At 37.4% G+C, this 25810-nt stretch overlaps 1 protein-coding gene across 4 annotated transcripts; it reads right to left on the bottom strand.

Annotated features, from left to right (window-relative positions):
* Nucleotides 1-474: 474 nt before the first annotated feature.
* nek10 (NIMA-related kinase 10) lies at nucleotides 475-20974 on the bottom strand. 4 transcript variants are annotated; one of them, XR_001810305.3, is made up of 37 exons: nucleotides 20874-20974; nucleotides 19070-19167; nucleotides 18926-18986; nucleotides 18694-18806; nucleotides 17952-18050; nucleotides 17771-17855; nucleotides 16876-16917; nucleotides 16673-16751; nucleotides 16512-16579; nucleotides 16211-16290; nucleotides 16048-16134; nucleotides 15496-15720; nucleotides 14781-14920; nucleotides 14567-14628; nucleotides 14194-14259; nucleotides 14034-14098; nucleotides 13828-13930; nucleotides 12921-13049; nucleotides 12384-12521; nucleotides 11041-11086; nucleotides 10513-10634; nucleotides 9315-9417; nucleotides 8194-8269; nucleotides 7927-8056; nucleotides 6603-6673; nucleotides 6310-6511; nucleotides 5625-5730; nucleotides 4497-4577; nucleotides 4362-4410; nucleotides 3955-3986; nucleotides 3372-3472; nucleotides 3102-3212; nucleotides 1889-1979; nucleotides 1725-1777; nucleotides 1571-1626; nucleotides 1378-1468; nucleotides 475-1176 (listed from the first exon to the last, which is right to left on the bottom strand). XR_001810305.3 is itself a non-coding variant. In XM_017453373.3 (36 exons), the coding sequence occupies exons 2-35, from the start codon at nucleotides 19129-19131 to the stop codon at nucleotides 1567-1569; spliced, it is 3138 nt and encodes a 1045-aa protein (XP_017308862.1). In that variant the 5' UTR covers nucleotides 19132-19167; nucleotides 20874-20974; the 3' UTR covers nucleotides 475-1176; nucleotides 1545-1566. The 4 variants fall into 4 exon arrangements, 2 of the variants coding, with proteins under 2 accessions (XP_017308862.1, XP_017308861.1); XR_001810306.3 differs by having other exon boundaries at nucleotides 1383-1468; XM_017453373.3 differs by lacking the exon at nucleotides 1378-1468 and having other exon boundaries at nucleotides 1545-1626.
* Nucleotides 20975-25810: the final 4836 nt, after the last annotated feature.

Genomic DNA, 25810 nt, shown 5'->3' with positions numbered 1-25810 from the left:
ATGTACGGCTCCATTCTGATTATGAGATAGTGAGAATAAAAATGCAAAAACGTTTAAAGTAAGGAATAAAGCACATGGCAGATTGCTATATAGGAAAATAATCAACGATGGGGTAATGTAATGGAGCCTGGTGTGGAAAAATCCTCCAGGTCCTGCACATTCTTTGCTTTTCCAGCACCTTCTGCATATCTGACCCTTTTCCAACATATATATGATGTTGAGATCCATCTTTTCCCACCGAGGACGACTGAGGGACTCGTACACGACTATTACAAAAGGTGCACACATTCACTGATTCTCAAGAGGGGGAGGGGGGTGTAAACTTTTGAACAGGGTGATCGGTGTAATTGTTATTTTGTTTAAAGGTCTTTATTATGATGATGATTATTATTATTATTATTATTTAATACCGCCCTTCATTAACATGTTTCCCAGAAGATAAAAAGTCAAATAAAAAGACGGGGAAGATCAGTGTGAAAAACAAACAGCCCTTTATTCAAATTTCAAATGACTAATTAGGACAGAAAACTAATATCAATCTAATGCTATATATACACATGTTTTAGATTATTATTATTATTATTTTATAAGTAGAATTTCTTTGGGAATATCTGAACAGTTTCTGTTTGTAAGGTAAAGTGCATTACATGAACTCAACCTGAGATTTGAAGCGAAACCTGAACTGCAAGGCGGCGAGTTAAAGAAAAGAATCCCACATCCGTAACCCTGAGAATAAAAGTGATGAGGTCCTGTTAATGCTTATATTAAATCACATTTACGCAGATGAGCTCAAGGCCGCAGGGTCTACAGATGAGACGTTTTGTTTGAGGTTCAGAGCTAGCTGTGTGCAGATTCGTGCAGGCAGAATGCAAGGTCAGAACAAATATAATACATTCGAATAAGATGAACACTTGAACCAAGTAGATTAAAGCAACTGGCTACATTCACTACAGTTCAGAAGGTGGACCTGCTCATTTTCAGGTATTTCCGAACATGCACGTCTTCAGTTCATGTCACTCCGGACTCTTTGGTTTCAAAGCAAAATGCCTCGGTGTAGTGGAACAAAATAGTTCTTAGGCTTCCTGTAATCTGCATATTTATGCATCGCACGGATATTACATCACCACGCAAAGTCACGGGTCGGCACTTCGGCTGTTTCCTGTCTCTGACTCGCTCCTGCAGAGAGGACATGTCACTGTTTCAAACAGGATCAAATGGTTTGCTTGTCCAAATATATATATATAAAAAAAATCCAACAATTTGCTTGGGGTGTACTTATTTTTTCACCCGAGTGTATATATATATCAAGCATCATAATCTAGTGAATATGCTGGTGTTACATTAAGAAACTTACAGGAGTAGCAAAACATTACATACATAACCTTGGTTGGAGTCAAGGGTCAAAAGAAGATATTTATTAACTCTCCTAGCTTGTGAGCTACATTAGCATTGTAGGTCAAGTGCAAAACTATCAAAGAAAACATAAGACACAAAACATGTCTGGGATAAATTTGTAGAAATATGAATTTCGGCGTACAGAATACCTTCGAGCAGAGTTTGAGAAGGTTACCTGGATGGCGGTGTGCTGTAATAACCGCTTTGCTCCAGCACTTCCTCAATCATGACCTGAGAAAGAGCAAGCGTGTTCAGATGTAAAACAGTGGAAACTGCAGTAACTCTGAAGGTGATACTGTATTCGAGGAGGACGAAGCTTACAAACTGACCTGTAACTGCTCGTAAGTGATGCCCTCTTGAGGACTTGAATAACCTAATTCCCCTACAAAAACAAACATTTACAAGAGATCGTGTTTTGTTTTTTCTTTTTTTTCTTTTTTTTTTTTACCTAATTACGTATCAGCACGATAGGAAAAAAGTATGTTTATCCTACCGTGTGTCTCAGCTCGGCCAGACTTCACCAGGGTCCACCAGTCCACGCTGCCCGACCCCAGCTCTACCGCCTCCTGACTTCCCTGAAGCACCTGTTAAACGAACAAAGCACTGTCCTAATGCTAAGCTATCTACTACTGATTCGAATATACTGTAGTAGCAATAGGTGGATGATTTATAAACATTTTCATTTATAAAAGCCATACTTTTTATCTGCATGTAGGTACAAAGATGCGAAATCCTCTAACCTACAATCGCCTCCGAAACTATTGGAACGGCAAGGCCAATTCGTTTGTTTTTCGCTGTAGACTGATGACATTTGGGTTTGAGATCAAAAGATGAATATGAGAAGAGAGTTTAGAATTTCAGCTTCCTGGTGTTTGTATGTAGATGTGTTAGACGACATAGAAGATAGCACATTCTGTATCAAAACACCCGATTTGTAGGCGAGCAAAAATATTGGAACACGCGACCGACCGAGGTGTTTCTTGTTACCCAGGTGTGTCCTGTTAGATAGATTGTTTAAATAATAAATAGCTCTGGACATCTAGTCTTGGTTTCAGACTTCAGTTTCACCTGTGAAGACTGCATTTGTTGTTAAAAAGGATAAACCAACATGAAGATCAGAGAGCTGTCTATGGGAGAAAAGCAAGGCATTTTGAAGGTCAATCAGAGGCATCGCAGAAACATCGGACATAGCCAGTACTACAATTTGGAATGTCCATAAAAGAAAGAAACCAAATGGTGTACTGAGCAACAGACACACGAATGGGTCGGTTAAGGAAAATAACCAAAGCTGGTGACCGAAACAATGCAGACCACTGACCATTGACCATTGGGAGAGCTGTGAAGAAAAACCCGAAAGATCACGTGATGTCAGTGACATCACCCCAACACTGGATGGTCTGATACAAAAGGTTCTATGTTTTATGTTGTTTAACACATCTAGATGTAAATGCCAGGAACTAAAAGCTGAAATCCTAAACTCTCGTCTCATCTCCATGTTTTGATCTTGAACCAAAATATCTTTGGTGTATAGCACAAACAAATGAATTGGTCTTGCCGTTCCAACAGATTCAGAGGCGACTGTACCTCTGACACTGGAGACTCCTTCCAAAAATGTCAAATAAGCTTCCCTTTACAGAAAACTTCAGCACAAATGATTATTTAAATCTGTTTAAAGCTTGCCATTTCATATTTTGTGTGTGTGTTACCTTATTGAGCTCCATCTTTAGATGAAATGGACTGCTTCCGCGCTGGAACAGTGATTTCTTAAAGCGCTCTAGTGCACGCCGCTGAAAACTGGTCTGAGGTCCGGGTGGAAGCTGATCACAATGTAATAGTCATCATTTTTTAGGAATATGTTTACATTACCTCAGGATTTACACCTTAAACTCTCAGACTATCCTTAAGAGTGTATTATTGTAAGCGTTTAAAGGGTTTAAAGGGTTAATGTTGCACTAAAAACATATATACGGTCTCACCTGAGTGACGAATATGATTTTATGGAGCAGTTCAAGAAGCCTTAGGTTGGGATCGTCAATCTGACGGACTTTCCTGTGGGATACACAGATTGCCGCTGATCCTGTGGGCCACAGGGGGAAAAAAATAATCAGGTATAAGGCATTAACAGAAACTGGTCAGAGCTACAGCATGCTAATAGGTCAAACCCTGATGGCCAGGATTTAAAAAAAAAAAAAAAAAAAACTAAAAATTGTACTAAAGTGCTGCTAACCGATTTTAAAGGTGCAGTTGGTAATGTTTAAAAGTGTTTTTATACCTCTAATAGTGATAGTTTTCTGGCCCAGAAATGAGCTGCGCTTTCAGTTGTGATAAATCTGTGAAGCTTTGTGCTCTTTTCCTTAGAAGTACACTAACAAGGTATATCTAATTTCATTAGAGGAGTGTGTTGGTTCAAGGATAAGGCTTGTCATATTTTCATTACCGGCTCAGAGGTAGCTGAAAGCTCTGAAAATGACAAACTGCCCCTTTAAGACATTATAAATATTACAATTGGACAGGATATTGGCTGTCAATTGCTTCAATCAGTAAATAAGTGCAGTGTACCTGGTCGAGCTTTAGGCTTTAAAACGTCTCCACTGAAATACAAGAAAAAGATAATGACTCATGGGCGTGTGCTGTTAAGGAAAATAATAAATGATGATGAATCAATGAAGTTGATTATTTCGCAGTAACAGCACAGTGTTTTATTCCTCTTATACAACAGCAATTTGCTGATATTCATTCATTGTTTTCGATTCATTAAAAACATGTTGTATCCTTTTTTTTTAATCCATTTATAGTTACATTGCCACTATAATAACTAATAACCCAGTCTAATGAGTAATGATTTGGCAACTCAGTGTAATATTCAGATGTATCCATTAATTAAAAAAACGAATAATAATAATAATAATAATAATAATAATAATAATAATAATAATAATAATAATAATAAATTTATACTAACATACCCAGCTCGGCTTTGATCGTCTGGAAGTGAGAAGCTGTCGGGGCTCTTGGCTGAGTGTACACATTTCAGGAAAAAGGTCAAATAAGTTCGGGAGAAATGTGCCAGTGATAAAGCTTTAGTAAATTCCAGGCCTTACTTCGATGTTGGAGTAGATGTGCCTGAGCTGAGGCTGAACTCAGGACAGAGGCAGTTGTTGACACATGACTTGACGAAAAATCTGTGTAAAAGTAACAGCAGCGTTACATTTAGTCCAAGATCTTATTATATTATAGTTTTTTGTTTGTTTGTTTGTTTTAAACCTTCTGTGCTCCTTCACATAAGCATTTCTTCGGATAATATATAAGGATATACTGTACTATAGATAATATACTGTATATTAGGATATATTAGGTACACTACATGGCCACAGTTTTGTGGAAACCTGACCATCACACTCAACACATCCAAACTGTTCGCACAAAGTTGGAAGCACACGATTGTATAGAATGTTCTTGTATGCTGTAGCATTAAGATGTCTCTTCACGGGAACTAAGAAGCCCAAACCTGTTCCAGTATGATAATGCCCCTGTGCACAAAGCCAGCTCCATGAAGACTCCAACCATGAAGTTCGGAGTGGAAGAACTCCTGACCTCACCCCTACTGAACATGTTTGGGATGAACTGGAACACCGACTGCACCCCAGAACTCCTCGCCCAACATCAGTACCTGATCTCATTAATGCTCCTGTGTCTGAATGAGCACCGATTCCCACAGCCACGCTCCGAAATCTAGTGGAAAGCCTTCCCAGAAGAGTGGAGGTTATCATAACAGCAAAGGGGGACTAAATCTGGAATGGTATGTTCAACAAGGACAAAAGGCTTTGATGGTCAGGTGTCTACAAACTGTTGGCTATAGAGTGTATCTATGCGACCATTGAACTCCAATCTCCAGAATCTCAAGCTCGCGGTCATGCCGCACAATTAGGTTCATTAATCGTATATAAATCAAATTCTTAATTTGATGCAAATGATTGAAATCACTCATCCACGGCTAAGCGGGTAACGTTCTGCCCTAGGGTCTAGAAGGTTGTAAGTTGAAATCACTGCCAGAGAGTCATTATTGTGTCTTTGAGCTTTTAGGTCAGCTCTGTGTTTGGATCCACTTTGGATGAAAAGTGACATATAATGTAATGTGAATATACTGTATCATAAAGACGGCGCAGTGAAAGTCATATCTACATCATATCCATTACCTCTGGACCTTTTCTTTCAAATCATTTACTAACCTTGCACATTAGCTTCTCCGTCGACCGAGTCTGAGAAACTTCGCTCCCGTCTCTCAGACTGCTGAGCGTATTGTCCAACCAGCAGCTCGCTGTTAAAGTCCATTCCCTGAAAATTCATGAATGAGTTTTTAATTCAGCGAATGTACAGCAATACTACTATCGCAGGTAACAGAACAATCAACAATTCAACACTCCGGATGTGTGAATATCGGTACGACCCGATATCACGGTCTCTCATCAACATTTGTTCAAGAATGGCGTTTTAATATTTATGAGGTTTTATTACACAAAACAAGTTATTTCCAGTTATCACTTACATTATAGCATCTCTCTCTCTCTCTCTTGTGCTTATTTTTTATTTATTTTTTTTTACCTCTGACTGTTACAATACACTTACACTGGAGACTCCTTCCAAACAATGCTAAATAAACATCTCCTCACAAAAAAACTTCACCCTATCAACAACTACACACTTTCTTTAAAAAGAACGTGTAAGTTGTTACAACAGGAACGGTAACGTATTAGAACAGTGTGAAATTCGATCGGTCTGAGGCTACAACAGTTTATCTGAACAATGTAGAATGTATACCACTATATTTGGTCAAAGTGCCACAAGAAGAAAATGTAAAAGTGAAAAAATCGTATGGAGTCCTGCTCTGTGTTCAGTCTGATGTTTGGAATCTACCTGAGGCGGCCTGCAGCATGTGAGCTTCAGGCGGTTGCTTTCAATGCAGTATTTCTGCGCTCGCCTCCTGTCACGCTCGGCTCTCTTCTCCAGCATGTTATGTGAGGTGTTCACACCATCCAGGAATTTCATCATCAGGTCACAGATTCTAGAGCTGACCTCCACGATGTCGGGCCGCAAATCCGCATTAGGGGTCAGGCACCTGTCGAGAGTGAGACACTAAGTAAGTAGGTAAGTAAGTAAGTGGGTAGGTAGGTAGGTAGGTAGACAACTATACCCTATGACAGTCTCACCATTTAATCATGTCTGTAACTCTTTCTGAAAAGGACGTGTTCTCCACTGGCTCAAACTCAGCCTCCACAATCTGAAACGAAACCAACACCAGGTAATAATACAGTTTAGGAAGAATAGGAACAGAAAGTAAGAAGTAAAAATATAGGACTAAAGATGTCAGGATCTAACCCTAAGGCTGTAGCCAAGGCCACTGTTGTAGCCCAAGTCCAAGCCCAAGTCCAGAACTAGCTCAGATTAAGTCTTATGCTTCAAGGGCGTTGTGGCCAAGTCAAGATCGAGTCGATATGAAAGCAAGACCGAGTAAAGATCGACATCCAAAACCATCAAATCGAGGCTGAGCCTTTACGTCAAAGAGGAAAGGAATATATGCTTACTGTATTCATTGCGAATTACGTAGTTTCTCGCCCTGCCATTGGTAAACAAGGTAAACAACACCCGTTCTTAAATCATTATTTGAACTTATAGCAAATATGCTAGTTCTCTCAACTAGTTGGCTTAACTTGTACACTGCGCCAGTGATTAGGCTGTTTCCCAGAAGAAGCTATTACTGCTTGTCAAACTTTGTGAATGGGAATAGCAAAGACAACATGAACGTTATTTTAACAAGGACCATATTTAGCGAGACCGATGCAAAAAACTAAGGCAGGTCCAAATATAACAAGTCCAAGTCAATTCAGAGTCCAAGATCAGACTCATTACCTTTGCCATGATGCCTATGTACTGTATATATTTCACACACTTCTGTTATAATTTTACTGTATATATTTGGACCTTGTTGTGTTTACTGTAATGTCGTACTGTCATGTGAAATGTTTTTGTGATTGAAGTATTTATGCTCTACTGCCCCCTGTATACTCGCCCCACTGTTTCCCACTACCCCCTCCTTGCATCATTATTATTCCTATTGTTAGTTTATTTGTGTCCTGTCAGCACTGTGTATGTCATGTATCTTGGGTCCAGGAGAAATGTTATTTCATCTCACTGTGTACTGCACATTGTATAATAAAGATCTACTCGACTCATATTATACCGAATATGTAATAGCTAATACTTACTTATGTGGTAATTCAGTGCATACACTAATAAATCTAGTTTCATGATGGAAATCACATTGAAGAAGAAAAAGGTAATGTCTCTCCTCTTCTTCTTAAGTCTATTAATGAATGGGTTGCTATTTGGAACAACAAGGCAACACAGTATAGGGTACTAGGGAGCACTAATAACAGTGTGAACACAACACATCTGGAATTCAGAGTGTGCAAATATGCTAATCTTCTACCCAAATAAATTGCTTAGAGAAGTGTTTAGACTAAACTTTGTGACCTTGGTGGCGAGCGAGAGCATGTTGTTGCTGTAGAACGGAGGTCGGAGAGTGACCATCTGATACAGGACACAGCCGGAAGCCCAAACATCAGCCTTCTCTCCATACGGCTCACTTTTCACGATCTCTGGACTAACACAAAACGAGTGAGGTAATAAACCTGCATCACCAAGAAGTTACAGAATTTTTTTATACTGTATATGCTTTAACGTAAACAATGAGAATGAGCTCATGCGTAGAGAATACGGTCACACAAATACAATACAGACCAGGAGTAGAGAATGGTCCCGACAACGGACATTAGTTTGCTGGTTTCTTGTTTCTGCTTTGCGAGACCAAAATCAGCTGAAAAATGAATAAAATTTTCTTGTTAAAATCTGCAATAACTTTTAAGAAATGGCTACAGTGGTGGAAATAAGTATTGGATGTATATATAAGTATTGCTCTTTGCTTTTACCCATCATGAGATGCTTCTTGTGTGACACCTTGGTAACGAAAAGTCTTTTTATAGACCAGCAATTTACTAACCCAGCTGATATTAATCTGCACAGATAGGGGGTATAATTACTTACGGATTTCAGCTGGTTCCTTGCCTTACCTTGCCTTGGAGAACTGCTTTTTCTTAGCGTGTTCAATACTTTTTTCCTGTGTCATTCCACTTTATTACACATAACTTCACTTATGGACTTTAATGTTGTGAATTCTTTACATTTCCAGATTTCTTGAGTTAATACCGATGTCTGGTGAAAATATCGTGTGAACAACCTCTTTGGAAATATATTTACTGAAAAAAAAAAAATGTTGAGGCATCCAATATTTATTTAGCACACTGTATTTTTGGTACTATTTACGATTGTTTTATTTATTATTTTTTATGTTGATTGTGTAAAGTGATATTGGGTTTAAAAAAGAAAAGAACATATACAGATATTATAGTACGTACTCCCCCGCCCCCCCCCCCAAAAAAAGAGCAAACTAAGAAAAAAAGTAAACACATTGTATATCTATGACTATTATTACCCAAATTCCAGTGTAACAACAGAATATGTTGCTTTTAAATTAATAATAATTAAATTATTACTCCTTTACATTTACAATTACAATTAATTTTATGTAGTAACATAACACCAACTGTAACTGTTTGTCATAGGGCTACTCTAAACACTTCTTTACGGTAATTTTGTGCTTACACTATATCAGTGATTTAGATGTTAAAATTTTGATCGGATCTACATTAGCACTGTCCTGATATAAAAAAATAATAAACACCTGTCGGCGAATCAGAACCTAGTATTGTCTATGGTCATGGTATAATAAGGATTAGTATTATTAGCATTAATATTTGCAGTAGTATAATCTCTTGTGTTAGAAACGTGTGTGTTTTACTGACTGATGGTGACTTTATCTCTCTCTCCCAGCATGATGTTATTAGGAGTCAGGTCTCTGTGGACGATCCTCTTCTCCTTGTGTAAGTACCTTAATGCCAGACACATCTGTGGAACACCAATTACAATGAATTACGAGATTAAATCATTTCATAATCGAGGGAGGAATTTTAAAAGCTACTTCGCCTTGCGTTCCTAATGTTATAATAGAGTAGAGCTCTAAAGTTTTATTATAGACACTTTAGGGTGATTTTTATCTCAGATTTGCCCTTGTGAGCTTGTGCAACTCTGGCGAAAGCATGTATCATGTACTAATGACCACATCCAGACTGATGAATATTACAATCTGGCTTTTTTACATCCGCTAAGATGCAGTCCGACTCCATTGTTGTTTCTCTTACATGCTAACACAGTTGCCCTGAATCTGTTTGCGGGTTTTAGAAGTTTAGATCTTTTTATTTTTATTTTTTAGTAACACTCTACTTGAACCTTGCATCATGATACAGACGTATCCAGTATTACGTCTGTCTAGTATTATAGCATATAATTATGTAACATTATCATTAATTGTCATCATATGTGTCAGTGTTTGATGCTGGGGGTCACTAGTCAGGCATTTTGTAGAATATTAAACACAGGTAATAGTTTAAGAAATAACAAGCAACTGTACAAAAAACTATAGAATGAATGAGTAACGTCATTGTGTAGCATTAAAGCGATCATATGGTGGTATTTTGGGGCAGTTGATGGTAATTTCAGGCTGTATCATACACAAACTGGCATAAAAGTGTACCATATTTTAATCATGTGATATAAAATGTTACGCTGCCAGTGTTACGACAGTTGTCATACAGTATGTGTAATAACATCTGTCTTGTTGTATACACTTACTAGAGCATACTTTGCAAAAATGTTAAAATGGCATAAGTTGTTATGACATCATGACATGATGTCATGGTGTCATAACAGCTTATGTCATATTAAAATTGACATAATTTTATTATGTCAATTTAATACATCTCAAATCATGTAGTGAAGCTGCACGTCATCTTCTTAAAATATTCTTAAAACATTCTTGTACTTATCCCTTTTGAGTCTACAATTTCGTGACACTAAGCACAATAAGCAGTCGCTGGTCTTGTAATGGATGTAAATCTCTATGTTGATCAATTCCGTCGATTCCATCGCTTGTCATTTGATCACCTGAGTGAAAATATTCCACACTCGTTCTTCGGTGAACGTCTGCTGTTTTTCTTTCAGGGAGCTGAAGTGCTCGGAGAGCGGTGCGCCTTCAACCAGCTCCATTACGATATACAGCCTGTCACCTGATACACAAATGCATTCTGGTTAAATACATAGTGACACACTGGTAACATGATTATTATATCAATATTGGCAATTACCATATTAATCAAGTGTTCCTATTAAAAATTAAGATTAAGGATTATAATTTATAATCTATAAAGATTATATATATATATATATATATATATATATATATATATATATATATATATAAATATATATATATATATATATATATATATATATATATATATATATATATATATATATGTAATTATTGCCATTTATTTTGCATTATTTTATACATTTTTAAAATATATTTTATTCTCAATGACATCAATCCAAAATCCAGTATACAATCACTGATGAGAAGAGCTCCTGATTCAAAGTTTTTAAAAAAGTAACACAAATTATGAGTATACTTACATTCTAAAAATGTCTTGAAGTACTTCACAATGTTTGGATGCGTCATCTAAAAAACATGCAGCGCATTCATCAATATTGCATATTTACATGTAATTAATTGTAATTAATGTGAGTTCTTTTTGCTACTGTAACACTCAAATGCCCATAATTAAGTCCATCTGTCCATCATGCCTGTGATAAATAACGCAATGTATCATTATGTACACAAGGGGGCAGTAAAGATGATCATACCGCAAGGATTACAGACTTGAGTTGTTGTGTTTTTCCGAGGGGTCTCAAACCATTTATTATACGACTATATTCCAAATATGTAAATACATAGCATATTAGGCAAATATATGCAATATATTTTATTCCTGAACCTTCCATGCACAAACTCCGCCCCAAAAAAAAAAAAAAAAAAGATTATACATATATTTTCGGTTTGTTTTCAACTTACAGACCTTTACCCTTAGAAATAAATATTTTCTTTAACACACACACACACACACACACACACACACACACACACACACACACAACTGGAATCCGCTTAGACCACTTCATTTTCATCTACTTTTATTATTACCTACCTATTATTATTATTATTATTATTATTATTATTATTAGTAGTAGTAGTAGTAGTAACATCAATCATTTTCAACAACATTCAAAGAAATGTACATAAAAGGTATAAAGAAATTAAAAAAGAAAAATATATAAGCATTACTGTGTTACTTCTATAAATGAAAGATTTTAACAAATATTTTGCTTTACTATTTTTTTTACATAGTTTTACCATCTTATGACCATTACAATCTTTTAACATTACAACTCTATTAGAAATAATTCAAAATTAGGTTTATTTTCTTATCTTTATCTTATGTAGAAATACCCTCCCAAAAATAAAGAAATGTATAATAAAAGTAAGATTGACATCTTTGTCATTGTGTTGAAATATATATATATATATATATATATATATATATATATATATATATATATATATATATATATATATATATATATATATATATGTATGTATGTATGTATGTATGTGTATGTGTGTGTATATATATATATATATATATATATATATATATATATATATATATATATATATATATATATATATATATATATGACACAAGGGGGCGTAGTATTGCCTCTGCAAATAGATCTTAATATGTTTATTATTACATTTTCTATTATCTACACCTTCTAAAGTTATAAAGCTATAAAATCTTTTTTTGTGTATTGGGGCATCTGAGAAATTTCTAAATAGTGACCTTACCTCTCCAGGGATGGCTCTCATCACTTTTTCAATTTCCTTTACACACTTGAGAGTACATGGTACTTCTTACCTGTTCCTTGATTATGGTGAGCTCGGATACTAATTTCTCGACGTTGCTGTCTCTGGATTTCTTGTCGTGGCCGAAAGCGGGATTGTGGAGGTTCACTTCCTTCAGTGCCAAACAGTTCTGTGCTCCCTGTTTGCGGACCTTTAAAAAGAAGGCAAAATCCAGCTGTGTTCCCACAACCTGTCCAGTTGTATATATATGATATACCCACATGGACTATATGTCAAAGCATTGTATAGTTATATAGTTATATATTGTCTAGTTATGTATAGTTATATATTGCCATTATATCCAGTTTGCACAGCACACTGGACAATGTACATTAAGTTATCTCTAAATGCAACAATAATATGTATCTTGTATGTCTGGTCATGAGTGTTTCAGAGTCTATTAAAGGAAAGTAATCAAGAATTAATTCTCCTGTAATGTAACTCTAACAGTGCGCTAATATTAACTTGTGTACTTAGTAATGATACTCAATTTGATGCAGATCTTTGGGAAGTCAGTTCAATTGATGCATGACTTTAAAAAAGGCTTTACCTTAAAAACACTGCCGAAGGCTCCACTGCCCAGAGGATCGAGAATGGCGTAGCCGTTAATCACTTTGAGAGGAGGACGGTTCTGATTCACTGCCTCAATCCTTTCCTTCAGTCCGTCTAATCCTTCAGTCTGCAGACAAGAACGTGTGTTTCAAAATACAATGATGTCCATTAACATTATGCAAAATGCATTGAGAAAATGTATGAATGCATGGCAAGACACAACAAGACAAAGCAAGACGGCATCTACAAGACAGCATCTACAAGACAAGACAAAGCAAGACAGCATCTGTAAGACAAGACAAAGCAAGACAGCATCTATAAGACAAGACAAAGCAAGACAGCATCTGTAAGACAAGACAAAGCAAGACAGCATCTACAAGACAAGACAGCATCTACAAAACAAGACAAGACAAAGCAAGACAGAATCTACAAAGCAAGACAGCATCTACAAGACAAGACAAGAGAAGCCTATGAAAGTACTGTCCTCAACAGTTTTTTCTTCAATCTTCTCCCCATCCATATGGCTGGTCACCTGCCAGTTCCCACCCACCAGCCCGCTCGTACAATGGCTACGAGTCAATGAAACCAGCCAACTGTATCTTTTTCAAACTGCTGCCCATGTAGCGTTACAGGGCAACGTAAAACACTCTGAGGAAAGCACCATTTGCCCTCTTCCTCCGACATGACCTCACAGACGCCCATGATTTCCTAGTGTCTCTGTGATTGACAGGAGAGAGAGAGAGCATGCCATCCCTCTCACCCAGACAGCACTTTGCTGCCAACCACGGAATAAATGGGAAATCGGACCGAAAATCGAGTACCAAATAAGGAAATAAATCAGAAATATATGACATGCATAGAATGTATACAGACATATGAAAAGAGTATGATCGTTAATGGTTTACCGAAAGCACTGAGACTCTTTCCTGCAGAGGAACGTACGCTGAGATGTCTCTGACATAATGCCCGATGTCTATAAACATCTCAAACAGATCCGGTGGGAAGAGCCTGTCCGGACAAATTAAAGTTTAATATGCAGTAAGCAAAAAAAAAGAGAAAAAGATGCGGAGAAGATATTTAACAAGATGCAGTATTATATCATCATTTATACCTTTTAAAAAGATGTCTATTACGCTCCATACTGAAAAGGAAGCGCAGAGTCCGGAACGCGTAACACTTAGATGAAATGTATAGACGTTAGTGAAAACCAATGCTATGTAGCATGAAGTATAACCTGAGTAAAATTTGATTTAAATAGTATATTTATATACCTGGAGTGATGCTGTTTTTGGTCCATTTGGCAGGATCAGTTTGCCTATTATGTACACACCGTTCTCCTGGGATGAGAAAGAAGATCAACTACCAAAATCTAAAGCTCTAATTTCAGAAACATCCTCAAACACTAGAACTTGTATGCTAAATTTCTAACAAGACTTGGTGGATTACCCATGATTCACTGCAAGCATGTGTCAGTTTGAATGCTGATTGAATTGTTTCGCAAATGCAAATGGATCAAAAAAATTGGAGATAAAATAATTGTTTCCATATGGAAACACCATGTAGTAAATGGCTTTCTAGCTACAGTACCGTACAGTACAGTGGGAAATGTGGTAGCTGGACATTACAGATGGCTGTTTTCGTTACCTGCACCACATGGTGGGCCGCTGCGTCGTCCAGCACCAGCTCTGTTATCGCAGCACAGCATGCTAGCAACAGCGACAAAGGTGAGAGGTCATATAACTCCTCAGATTCATTAACTCAAATGTAAAGCAGTTGTATAATGCATGTACAGGAAGCGGAGTAAGTATGAGGTTAAATATGCGTGTGTGTATGACGGTGTGTGCGCACTGGAGCTCACCAGCATGCAGGGCCACCATGTTCTCTTCAGCCTCGTGTGGACTCAGATCCTCACATACATGCTGTGTGTGCAGACGGCCAGCAGCGTTAGCACTGGAGAGAGTCGCTATGGACGAGCGATCAGACACATACACTCGCTCTCTACACAGAATATAGATACGTAGAAAGATAGATGGATGGATGGATAGATAGAGAGATAGATATATAGCACCTTATATACTTTTAAATAGGGTCTCAAAGTTCTTTATAATGTCATTCAAAAAAAAACCCAGTAAAATACAAAAACATAATCATCATAATAATTTAAAAAAACTAGAATTAAAAATTAATAATTAAAATAATAGAAACATGGCAGTACAAATAAGGAAAATAATAAAAACTTGTTAAATGCTACATAATGAAATATTGATAAATGGAGCCTGCGAAATGTGTAGTGTTCCAGATGTGTAATGTGTTCCAGATGTTTGGTGCATAAAGTCTGCTTCACCTCTCTTTTCAATAATGCTAAGAAGACATTACTAGACTACATCCAAAGTCCAGTATGTGCTACACTCCAGTCTGAAATGCAATCAGTAGACTTTGCCTCTTGCACACTTCTGAAATTTGACCTAGCCCAAAAATGTAATGCGGTGTAACCCCAGCTAAAGTTAATATGGACGGGCTAACACTGACATGCGCTAAATGGAGAAAGTTGAAGTGTAAAAGAGAGTAATGACCCGTTCAGGATGCGCAGGAGCTGCTGAATTCCTCCCCAGGCTCGAATGTTGGTGCTGCCCTCCGGATCCTGGCACAGCTGGACCAGAACCCATACCGTGCTCCACAGCAGCTTCAGATGATCCGCATGGAGCATGCTCAGTAGGACGGGGATGCCGTCGCATTCACACACCTGCTCACGGACGGCTGGTACTGGGCAGAGCAGACGCAGGAGCTCCGCACTGAGCCTATGGAGACACACACACACACACACACACACACACACACACACACACACACACACACACACACACAAAGTCAGTGAGAGTTACTGTTTCCAGCTTAAAACTGATTAGTATCCTATAACAGCACATCACAAGCTGTTCCCCTTATATCTCAGCAGTTTTTATTTCTTAACCCTTTCATGAACAGTCAATTTATGTATGTTAGGCACTGTTCTCCATGTGATGCTGAATAGTACAGCTTATTATCAAGAAAAGTAAAGCAGCATAAAGATGCACACCTCTACTGATACTGGAGGAAAAATGGACTCCATGAAGCTAACTGGGTCTTACCTTTTTGATAACATGTCGTATTCCTGCAAAATCACCAGCAGGTTCTCCACAACAGACAGCTCTCCGATCTTCTCCTTGCACTCGGGGCTTTGAAAATCTGTGAGTTACAGTCTAATAGTGTAGTAATGTGTACATCAGCATTGATCATATTAAAAAAACTTACCTGTCTGCTAGAGTAGTGAGGGCCAGAAGGGCGCCCAATAACACGTTACTGTCCCGTGCAGAAAGGAGCTTTACAAGAGTCTAAGGATTACAAGGATCGACATTCATCGTCTACATTCATCATGACGGAAAACCTTCCCACACACTTCCAACCAGGAATTTAAGAGCGGATGCAAGGAAATTCCACTATTACTCTATGTCATAATGACTAGATTGAAGGCTGATTAGCTAACTAGCTGGATTAGTAGCTGGAGAGAGTCGACAACCCACAGTCCCACTAAACGTTTTCTAATTAAACCAACCTTATGAGCTTCACAGTCAATCAGCCACTTTCTCTGCTCTTCAGCCATGGCCAGTTTTTGACACACATCTACGAGGAAAGTTGAAAAAAAAACAAAACATTAAAAATAAAATAGTAGTGACTAATAAAAAATTTCATACTGTCGTTCCGAGTGGTTCTTACAGGTCATGGTGACGAGCTGTTCGTTTTCCAGTGCACATTCTTTATTTTCCAGATATGCACTGCAGACTGACTCCATGTACTGAAAAAGTAGGAAAAACATGCTGAAAACATTTCCAAAGAATTTATAATACTGGTGTTATAATAAACATCAATGGACATAGCTATACTAGCGTATTATTTCCTATTATCCTTATTATCCTTACCTTTATAAGGTGAATTAAGCCGTCAAGCTCATGAAACACTTTCTAAAAGGAGAAAGTATAAATTCAAGAAATCGACCTTATGTAACCTTATAAAGCATTTTTTAAAAATTTATTTATTTCATGTGGAAATTTAAATAGATACATGCTTTGGTGGAGAAGATTAAAGATCAACTCTAAAACGACTCATACGCAATATTGTATCTATACTATAATAATTATATTATTATTATTATTATTATTATATAATATATATCCCTCTGCAGGCATTTCCTCCCAGCTCTACCCAGAACACATTCCCTGAACTTCTACGCTTCCTGTACATTGTATTTAGTTTCACAGTGTTTACGTATCGTGGTGTTTGTGAACACAAAATTAGAACTAATAACACGGCATAACACAATTCACACGAACAAAAAACACTAAATGTAAAAGAAAAAGCAACGTAAACATGCCAGGATCATTCTAGTGTGTCCTTGTACTGTACCTTTCTTTTCTGTGCTTAGATTTCCTGTTTAAATCAGGTCATGTATGTGTTTACTACTAGAAAGTTTGTGAGTCATGACAAAATGTTGAGGTTTCGTAATGTGGTAGTGTTTGTTCGATGCTAATTGTAATTACTGTGAGGCATAAGAAGCCTTTTCATAGTGATTTACCAACTTCTTGGAGGGAAACGTTGATATTCCTGACATTTTGGCCTGGTTTCCACTATCACCCAGTAAAAAAAATACTAGCCTTAGTCATTAACTAACATTAGCTAATGATGTCTATATTCCCCGACAGTGTTTTCAAGACGGAAAGCTGTTTCCTGGTTCTGACCTTACTTCCTACCGTGTTACATAAATAATTTAAACATAAAAAGATCACAGTGCAGTCACGCCAAAATTACGATCCGTACTTGGTAACGAGGCTCTCTTATTAACAGTCTCAGGCAGATGAGAACCCGGAGGATGTTTTCGGATGAGGAATGGTCCAGCCACTCACTGGAACACAATTTCCCAAAAGAAAAAAAGAAGGATAATAAGTGTTGAGTGCTTTGCAGCGAGATGCTCAAGTGACGTGTTTGTGTATATGGGAACCTGCAGTTGAGTCGGTTTTTGATCAGGGCAGTGAAGATATCTGAGAAGAGACTGTGATGAGGATGTCCAGAGAAATGCTTCTGCTCTCTGTACTTCACACTGTGGAAGATTAAAGATCCATCACTTTCATTATATTGGAAACGTACGTATGATTGATTTGGGGTCAAAACTTTTACTCAGGGTTGAACGATATTAAAAATCCACCGTTCACCGTCATAGTGAGTGTCTCCGTCTGTGTCTAACCTTACATTTGAATGTATTTATTCATCTAGAAGTCCAGAATACTGGTACACAAGTCATAGCTAGCTATACAGGTGCATCTCAAAAAACAAAAAAAATTATATTGTGGAAAAGTAAAATTTTTTCCCTGTAATTTAATTTAAAAAGAGTGTTGAGTGCATAAATTAACTTACTTTTCAGAAAGTTGATATTTCTGTATTATAAATTCTTTATTCTAATATTTTAAGATATGGGATTTTTGATTTCCATGAGCTATAAGCCATAATCATCAAAATCAAAACAAAAAAAAAGTCTTGAAATATTTCCCTTTATGTGTAATGAATTTAGAATATATTAAAGTTCCACTTTTTAAATTCAATTACAGAAAAAAAAGAGAACTTTTCCACAATATTCTAATTTTTTGAGATGCACCTGTGTATAAAGTATAAACATGACCTAATGGATTAATAGGAAACTGATGACTGCCATGATGCCTGCCATAGAAAGTATTAGAATCACTCACCTGAATTTATCAAGTTCTGCTGCCTCTGCTGCGGTGTACCTTGTGTGTGTCCTGTTCTCATTCACCTGAGGAGAATTCTGGGGTTTTCTACCTTTACTCTGATTTCCTGTGGACTAGTATGTACAGTATGAACAATGTCAGTACATGTGCTCCAAACATGACTTGAAAGACTACTATTGCAACATGACACCTCAAAGCATCAGCACAGGATTTCCTGTCCACTTATTTGTACCTGTGGCTTAGAAAACGGGGCCGAGACAAACGAAAGAAGCCTCCGCAGATCAGGAAGCTCTCTGAAAATATGTAAATTTTTAGGAAATACAAAATGGGAATAAAATATACTTATTTTCCCATCAAACACACTATAAAGACTTACTTCTCTTTAGTTTTTGGAAATGGTTTATCAAGCGGTCTTGCTCGTCTGTCTGGAGGAGGCATTTTGGAAATGGTCGTCCCTCTTTCATCCCTGCAGCACTGAAACATGATGCATACTTTCATAACTACTTACATACTTTATACATACATTCTTTCATACTTGCACACTTTCATACTTGCATACCAGTATACTTGGATACTGCCTACTTACATGCTGTTGCACTTGCATACTTCCATATTTGCTTTCCTTCCATACTTTCATACTTCCATGTTTGTACTTACTTACCTACTTTCCTTACATACCTTGCCTACTAGCATACTTGCATATTTTCGTACTTCCATTTTTGCATTCTTACTTGTCAAGTTGTGTTACACTTGCACACTAGATAGCATACTTTCCAACTTCTGGACTTGCAAACTAGCATGCTTACATACTAGCATACTTAGATACGAGCATGCATTCAAAATAACATACTTGCATATATGCATTCTTACAAAGTAGAAAACTTCCCTTACATACTTTGCCTGCTTGCATAATTCCTTTGGAGCAGAATAACATACTTCCATACTATCATACCTGTTTACTGCATGTTTACATGCTAAAATACTAGCATACTTGCACATCTTCAAACTTCTATATTTACATACTTACATATTTAAGTGTTTGCCTTAAATATTATATTTTTTTTTTTTACCCAATGGCATGTTTAGCGTACTTGCAAAAAACATACTTACATACTATCATACTTCCATACTAGCATACTTTCATGCAAGAATACTTGCACACCTACTAGAACACTTGCAGTATTGTGCCATGTTGCATTTCTTAACCATTTGTTGAGGAATTCAGTGTGTCTAGCTATGTGTTTCAAGAGAGTATTCTAGTAGGTATAGTGGTGCTTGAATGTTTGTGAACTCTTTGGAATTTTCCATATTTCTTGTCTCATTTGTTTAATTGGGTTCACTTTATCTACTTTTGTGGACCTGTGTGAAAACCTGCTGATGTTTTAGGTCATATTTACACACACACACACACACACACATATATATATATATATATATATATATATATATATATATATATATATATATATATATATATATATATAACAAAATAGATACATATATTTCTAAATACATCTCTAGATAAATACAGCTATCTATAATCTATTTATGCTATATAAAAATAGAATAAAGAAAAACCTGGATCTAGTTACTAACGCATACGTGCATACTTCCAAGTGTAAACTGTCATGCATTCAAACTAGCATACTTCCATACTTTCTAGCATACATCCATACTTACATATTGGTGCACTATACATCCACACTAGTATACTTCCATACTTACATATTGATACACTTCCACACATCCATACTAGTATACATCCATACTTACATATCGGTACACTTCCATACATCCACACTAGTATACTTCCATACTTCCATATCGGTACACTATACATCCATACTAGTATACTTCCATACTTACATATCGGTACACTTCCATACATCCACACTAGTATACATCCATACTTACATGTAATTACATTTCTTTGCATTTTTACATTGCACACGACTCTGCCTCTTTATTAGAAAAGGAATAGCAGTTTATTTTGTAAACTTTTGTATATAATTGTAAAAGTTTTACTGAAACAGTAGGTGCTAATTAATAATCGCCCCCACTCATGAAAAGCACAGGAATTCAGTTAGGTCTGAGAGTGTAACTGGTAAAATGTCAAATATGTAAATAATTCATTATTGACAGGTTCACTACGCCGCAAAAATGTCCTCCGCTTCTCTCACCTGTTTTTTAATCGAAAACACCAGCGGCCATTGGATGTTTTAATCTCAAGGTCGCAACTTTAATTGTCAAAATACAGTCAACATAGCAACAAGCCCGTGAACGAACCGGATGTCCCCGTATTTCGAGGTCTACAGGAAGGAACCAATGAGAAAGCGCGATGCTGGAGACTGCTGTGTAACTATGGTGACGCTCGACGCTGCAGCGCGAGCACACACGAAGAGTCGGCAGATAAACAAATACATTTAAAATAACGGCATCATTCCGAGTTGTGGGCGTTTTCTCTCCTACCAAATACAGGGATAATTCAGGATTTCCGAATGTCTTATTCTGTTTCTGGTTAAACAAACTAAGGGGCGAGTTCATGTGACGTCCTGAAGATGTTTACCTCCCTCAGCCATTTACTAAGCATGGCCAATTTTACTCCCTTTGCTCTCAGTCACTGAAAAAATGGGGAATCGGGACGGAAAATCGAGAACATGAGAAATGAAAACATAAATATATAACATGGCTAGAATGTATACAGCAGGGCTTCCAAAACTTTTCCAGGGCAAGGCCCCCAAATATTAACATTTGACCGAGGCCCCCCTTTTGCAAGATGTCTTTAAAACACATTAAAAATACAGACTTTTGAATACATATCCCCTTTTTTTTTATTTTATTTTTTTTTATTAATAATTACATCTTACAACAAAAGATGTAATCAAACAAAAAACACAAACAAACAAACAAAAAAGATGTATTAACGCTCTAAATTATCATCTTCATTAACTTTCTACGTAAACTACCCTCTCCCTGGCCACCTGCTCCAGCTCCTCCAGGGGTATACCCAGGTGCTCCCAGGCCAGAAGAGATATAATCTCTCCATCTAGTCCTTGGTCTACCTCAACCAAACCACCTCAACCGGCTCCTTTCCATGCAGAGGAACAACCTCGAATGTCCAAGCTCCTGAAACTCCGTCTGTCATTCTCCCATTTCACTCTACCCTCACTTGTGAACAAGACCCCATGATATTTAAACTCTTCCCCTTGAGGCAGTATCTCATTTCCGACCTGAATCATTTCCGACCCGCCATTTTTCTGACTGAGAACCATGGCCATTTGGTGGTGATGACACTCGTCCCGGCCGCTTCACACTCAGCTACAAACCGACTAGAGCATAATGGAGGTCACTGCTCGATGAAGCCAACAGGACCACATCATCTATAAATACCAAATATGTGATGCTGAGGTCACAAACCAGACCAAGGTCGGTTTCCAGTGCACACTCTTTATTTTCCAGCTATGCACTGCAGACTGACTCCATGTGGAAATTTAAACAGACACATGCTTTGGTGAGAAGATTAAAGATCAGTCTTTATTGAACATGTTCTTGCTCACAGGTTAAAATGACTCATACACAATATTGTATCCATGATGATTTAAAAAATAAGTAAAAAACCATGTGAGTTAATGCTTCCTGATTCCTTCTGCAGCCATTTCCTCCCAGATCCACTCAGAACACATTCCCTGAGCTCCTTGAGCTTCGTGTGCTTTGTATTAAGTTTCACAGCGTTTACATATGGTAGTGTTTGTGAAAAAGAGACTTGACCTTAAAGCATCATAAAAACAAAGCAACAGCTCTTTAACTGCGAGCTCACACTTATTTCATTGTAACAAGCCTAGCGGTTAGCCACAGAGCTGAAAGGAGGAAATAGGCAAGTGTTAATAAGTAACACAAAATAAGGTTCACGAAATGTGAACACGAACATAGAGAAAAAAAAAGTGTGAACAATAGTACGATCAAAAAATTAGAACTAATAACACGGCATTACACAATTTACACGAACATGAAACACTTAATGTAAAAGAAAAAGCAACGTAAACATGCCAGGATCATTCTAGTGTGTCCTTGTACTGTATCTTTTTTTTTTTTCTGAGCTTAGATTTCCTGTTTAAATCAGGTCATGTATGTGTTTATTGTGTTACTACTGGGAAGTGTGTGAGTCATGACAAAATGTTGAGGTTTCGTAATGTGATAGTGTTTGTTTGATGCTAATTGTAATTACTGTGAGGCATAAGAAGCCTTTTCATAGTGATTTACCAATTTCTTGGAGGGAAACGTTGTTCCTGACATTTTGGCCTGGTTTCCACTATCACCCAGTAAAAAAAATACTAGCCTTAGTCATTAACTAACATTAGCTAATGATGTCTATATTCCCCGACAGTGTTTTCAAGACGGAAAGCTGTTTCCTGGTTCTGACCTTACTTCCTACCGTGTTACATAAATAATTTAAACATAAAAAGATCACAGTGCAGTCACGCCAAAATTACGATCCGTACTTGGTAACGAGGCTCTTTATTAACAGTCTCAGGCAGATGAGAACCCGGAGGATGTTTTCGGATGAGGAATGGTCCAGCCACTCACTGGAACACAATTTCCCAAAAGAAAAATGAGGATAATAAGTGTTGAGTGCTTTGCAGCGAGATCCTCAAGTGACGTGTTTGTGTATATGGGAACCTGCAGTTGAGTCGAGGATCAGCGAAGATCTGTGATGAGGATGTCCAGAGAAATGCTTCTGCTCTCTGTACTTCACACTGTGGAAGATTAAAGATCCATCAGTTGCACTATATTACAAGCATGTACATATGACTGGTTTCGGGTCCAAACTTTTACTCAAGGTGGAACAATATAAAAAAGTTTCATTTTAATGCCTGAAACTGTATGGCACGCTTTTGATTCCTCTAATGAAAATGGTGAATTATTAAAAACAACAACAACAACAACAACAAACAAACAAACAAAAAAACTTGTATTACATATCTTGAAAATGTTGATTTCAATGAACACTTCCAAAGTTTAAATCCGAGGTTGACTCAAAAATAAGACCTTTTATGATTCACACTTCCACATTTCCCGTGCTTGTTCAAAGGTATAAGGCTTGGTTTATGCCTGATGAATGACTGCATGTGTGGAAACATTGGTGATGCCAGAAGCGGCTTTGCTGACAGACTTACCTGCATTTGAAAGTATTTATTAATCTAGAAGTCCAGAATACTGGTACACAAATTAACCAAATTAGCCAAGTATAAACACGACCTAATGGATTAATAGGAAACTGATGATTGCCATAGAGAGTATTAGAATCACTCACTTGAACTGATCAAGTCCTGCTGCCTCTGCTGCGGTGTACCTCGTGTACTTCCTGTTCTCATTCATCTGAGGAGAATTCTGGGGTTTTCTACATTTACTCTGCAAACTAGTATGTGTGAACAATGTCATTACATGTGCTCAAAACATGACTTGAAAGACCACAATTGTACCATGACACCTCAAAGCATCAGCACAGGATTTCCTGTCCACTTATGTGTACCTGCGGCTTATAAAACGTGGTCGAGACAAACGAAAGAAGCCTCTGCAGATCGAGATGCTCTCTGAAAATATGCAAATTTTAGGACTGTGTTTCCATCAAACACAGACTATAAGGACTTACTTCTCTTTATTTGGAAATGGTTTATCAAGCAGTTTTGCTCGTCTGTCTGGAGGAGGCATTTTGGAAATGGTCGTCCCTCTTTCATCCCTGCAGCACTGAAACATGATGCATTTCATTATGATCAGTGCAAATAAAAATTTCCTCAAGCATTCCTCATGCTTATGTTCATACACAAACTTACTTTGCCTGCTTGCATGATTTCAATCTTGCATATTTGCCTACAAGAATGTTCACATATCTTCCTACTTGCCTACATTCATACTTTCCTGCTTACATACTGTCCAAGAATGATTTAAAACCAGAAACTGACATAATCAACTGGTCGAATGAAACAAACAGAACACAAGAAGGAATTAACAATAATCGTCATAGGAGGACTGAGGCTTCCTGTATGAAGGGCAGGCTAGTACGGCTGCACCAGCTATACAAAAGGAAAAAAACCCACCAATTAGAATCATACCCACAAAATTCACTGCAAATAATGACACAACAATAGTAACAATAATAACGACCCTTAGTGAAGTAAAGCCTAAGGTGCAGCAAAGATTGTGATTGTGATGTGATTGGTCTACCGCTGTCAGCGTGTATCGGGCTTTTTGTTACAAACCTATGTAGGTTAGTACAGGAAGTAAAGTCTGGAATTACTAATGACTCGTTTCGTTACTAACGAATCTGTTCCTTCTTTTGGGAGTCACTCACTACGTTTACATGGACAGCCGTAATCCAATCATTGACCTTTACTCTGAGTAAGGCAATATTACGATTAAGGTGTTTCCATGAGTCGCTTTTAGAATCTCTTCTCATGTTCTCGTTTTACATGTTATAGAACATAGTTCGATTAACAGCACACGTCATTAGGTCATCCGATGTCCCTCCAGAATTTCACGTATCAACATACGGTTCGTCTTCGTTATGGTACCGTAAACAGTTTTGGGTGTTTTTATTAATTTTTTTTACGAACGCTTCAAGTGCAGTTAATTATTTGTCATTCTATACGTGCAAATAGACGACCGCTTGAAGCCGTGGGCTGCATCCCAAACCGCATATTTACCGTCTATATCGTAGCTCAGATACATGTATTTCTCTTACTACAGGCCTATAGTAGGCAAGTACACGGTTTGGGACGCAGCCGAACTCTCTTATCCGCCGTAAAATGTCGAGCACTGCCGTGTGTGATCGTGTCCTGTCGCAAAATGCGGTGAAAGCTCCCACACGACGTTAACAATGTGATTAAGGTGTGTACATGTCTGTAATACACGTCAATAATGCGACTAAAACAGGAATACTCCACAGGTCTTGATTCCATTAGTGTTTACTTCGAGTATGACTTTAATCAGATTAAGGTAATTAAAAATGGCTGTTTACATGCTAGTTTCTTAGAGTATTGTCTTAATCGGGTTTATAGTGGATTATTGTTGTCCATGTATAAACGCACTGAATGATTCTGTTTGTCGTGCTCTTTGATTT

The sequence above is a fragment of the Ictalurus punctatus genome, chromosome 23 (assembly GCF_001660625.3).
Source record: "Ictalurus punctatus breed USDA103 chromosome 23, Coco_2.0, whole genome shotgun sequence".
Taxonomy (NCBI): domain Eukaryota; kingdom Metazoa; phylum Chordata; class Actinopteri; order Siluriformes; family Ictaluridae; genus Ictalurus; species Ictalurus punctatus.
Note: the sequence above shows the minus strand (reverse complement) of the source record. Positions and strands in the feature narration are given on the sequence as shown.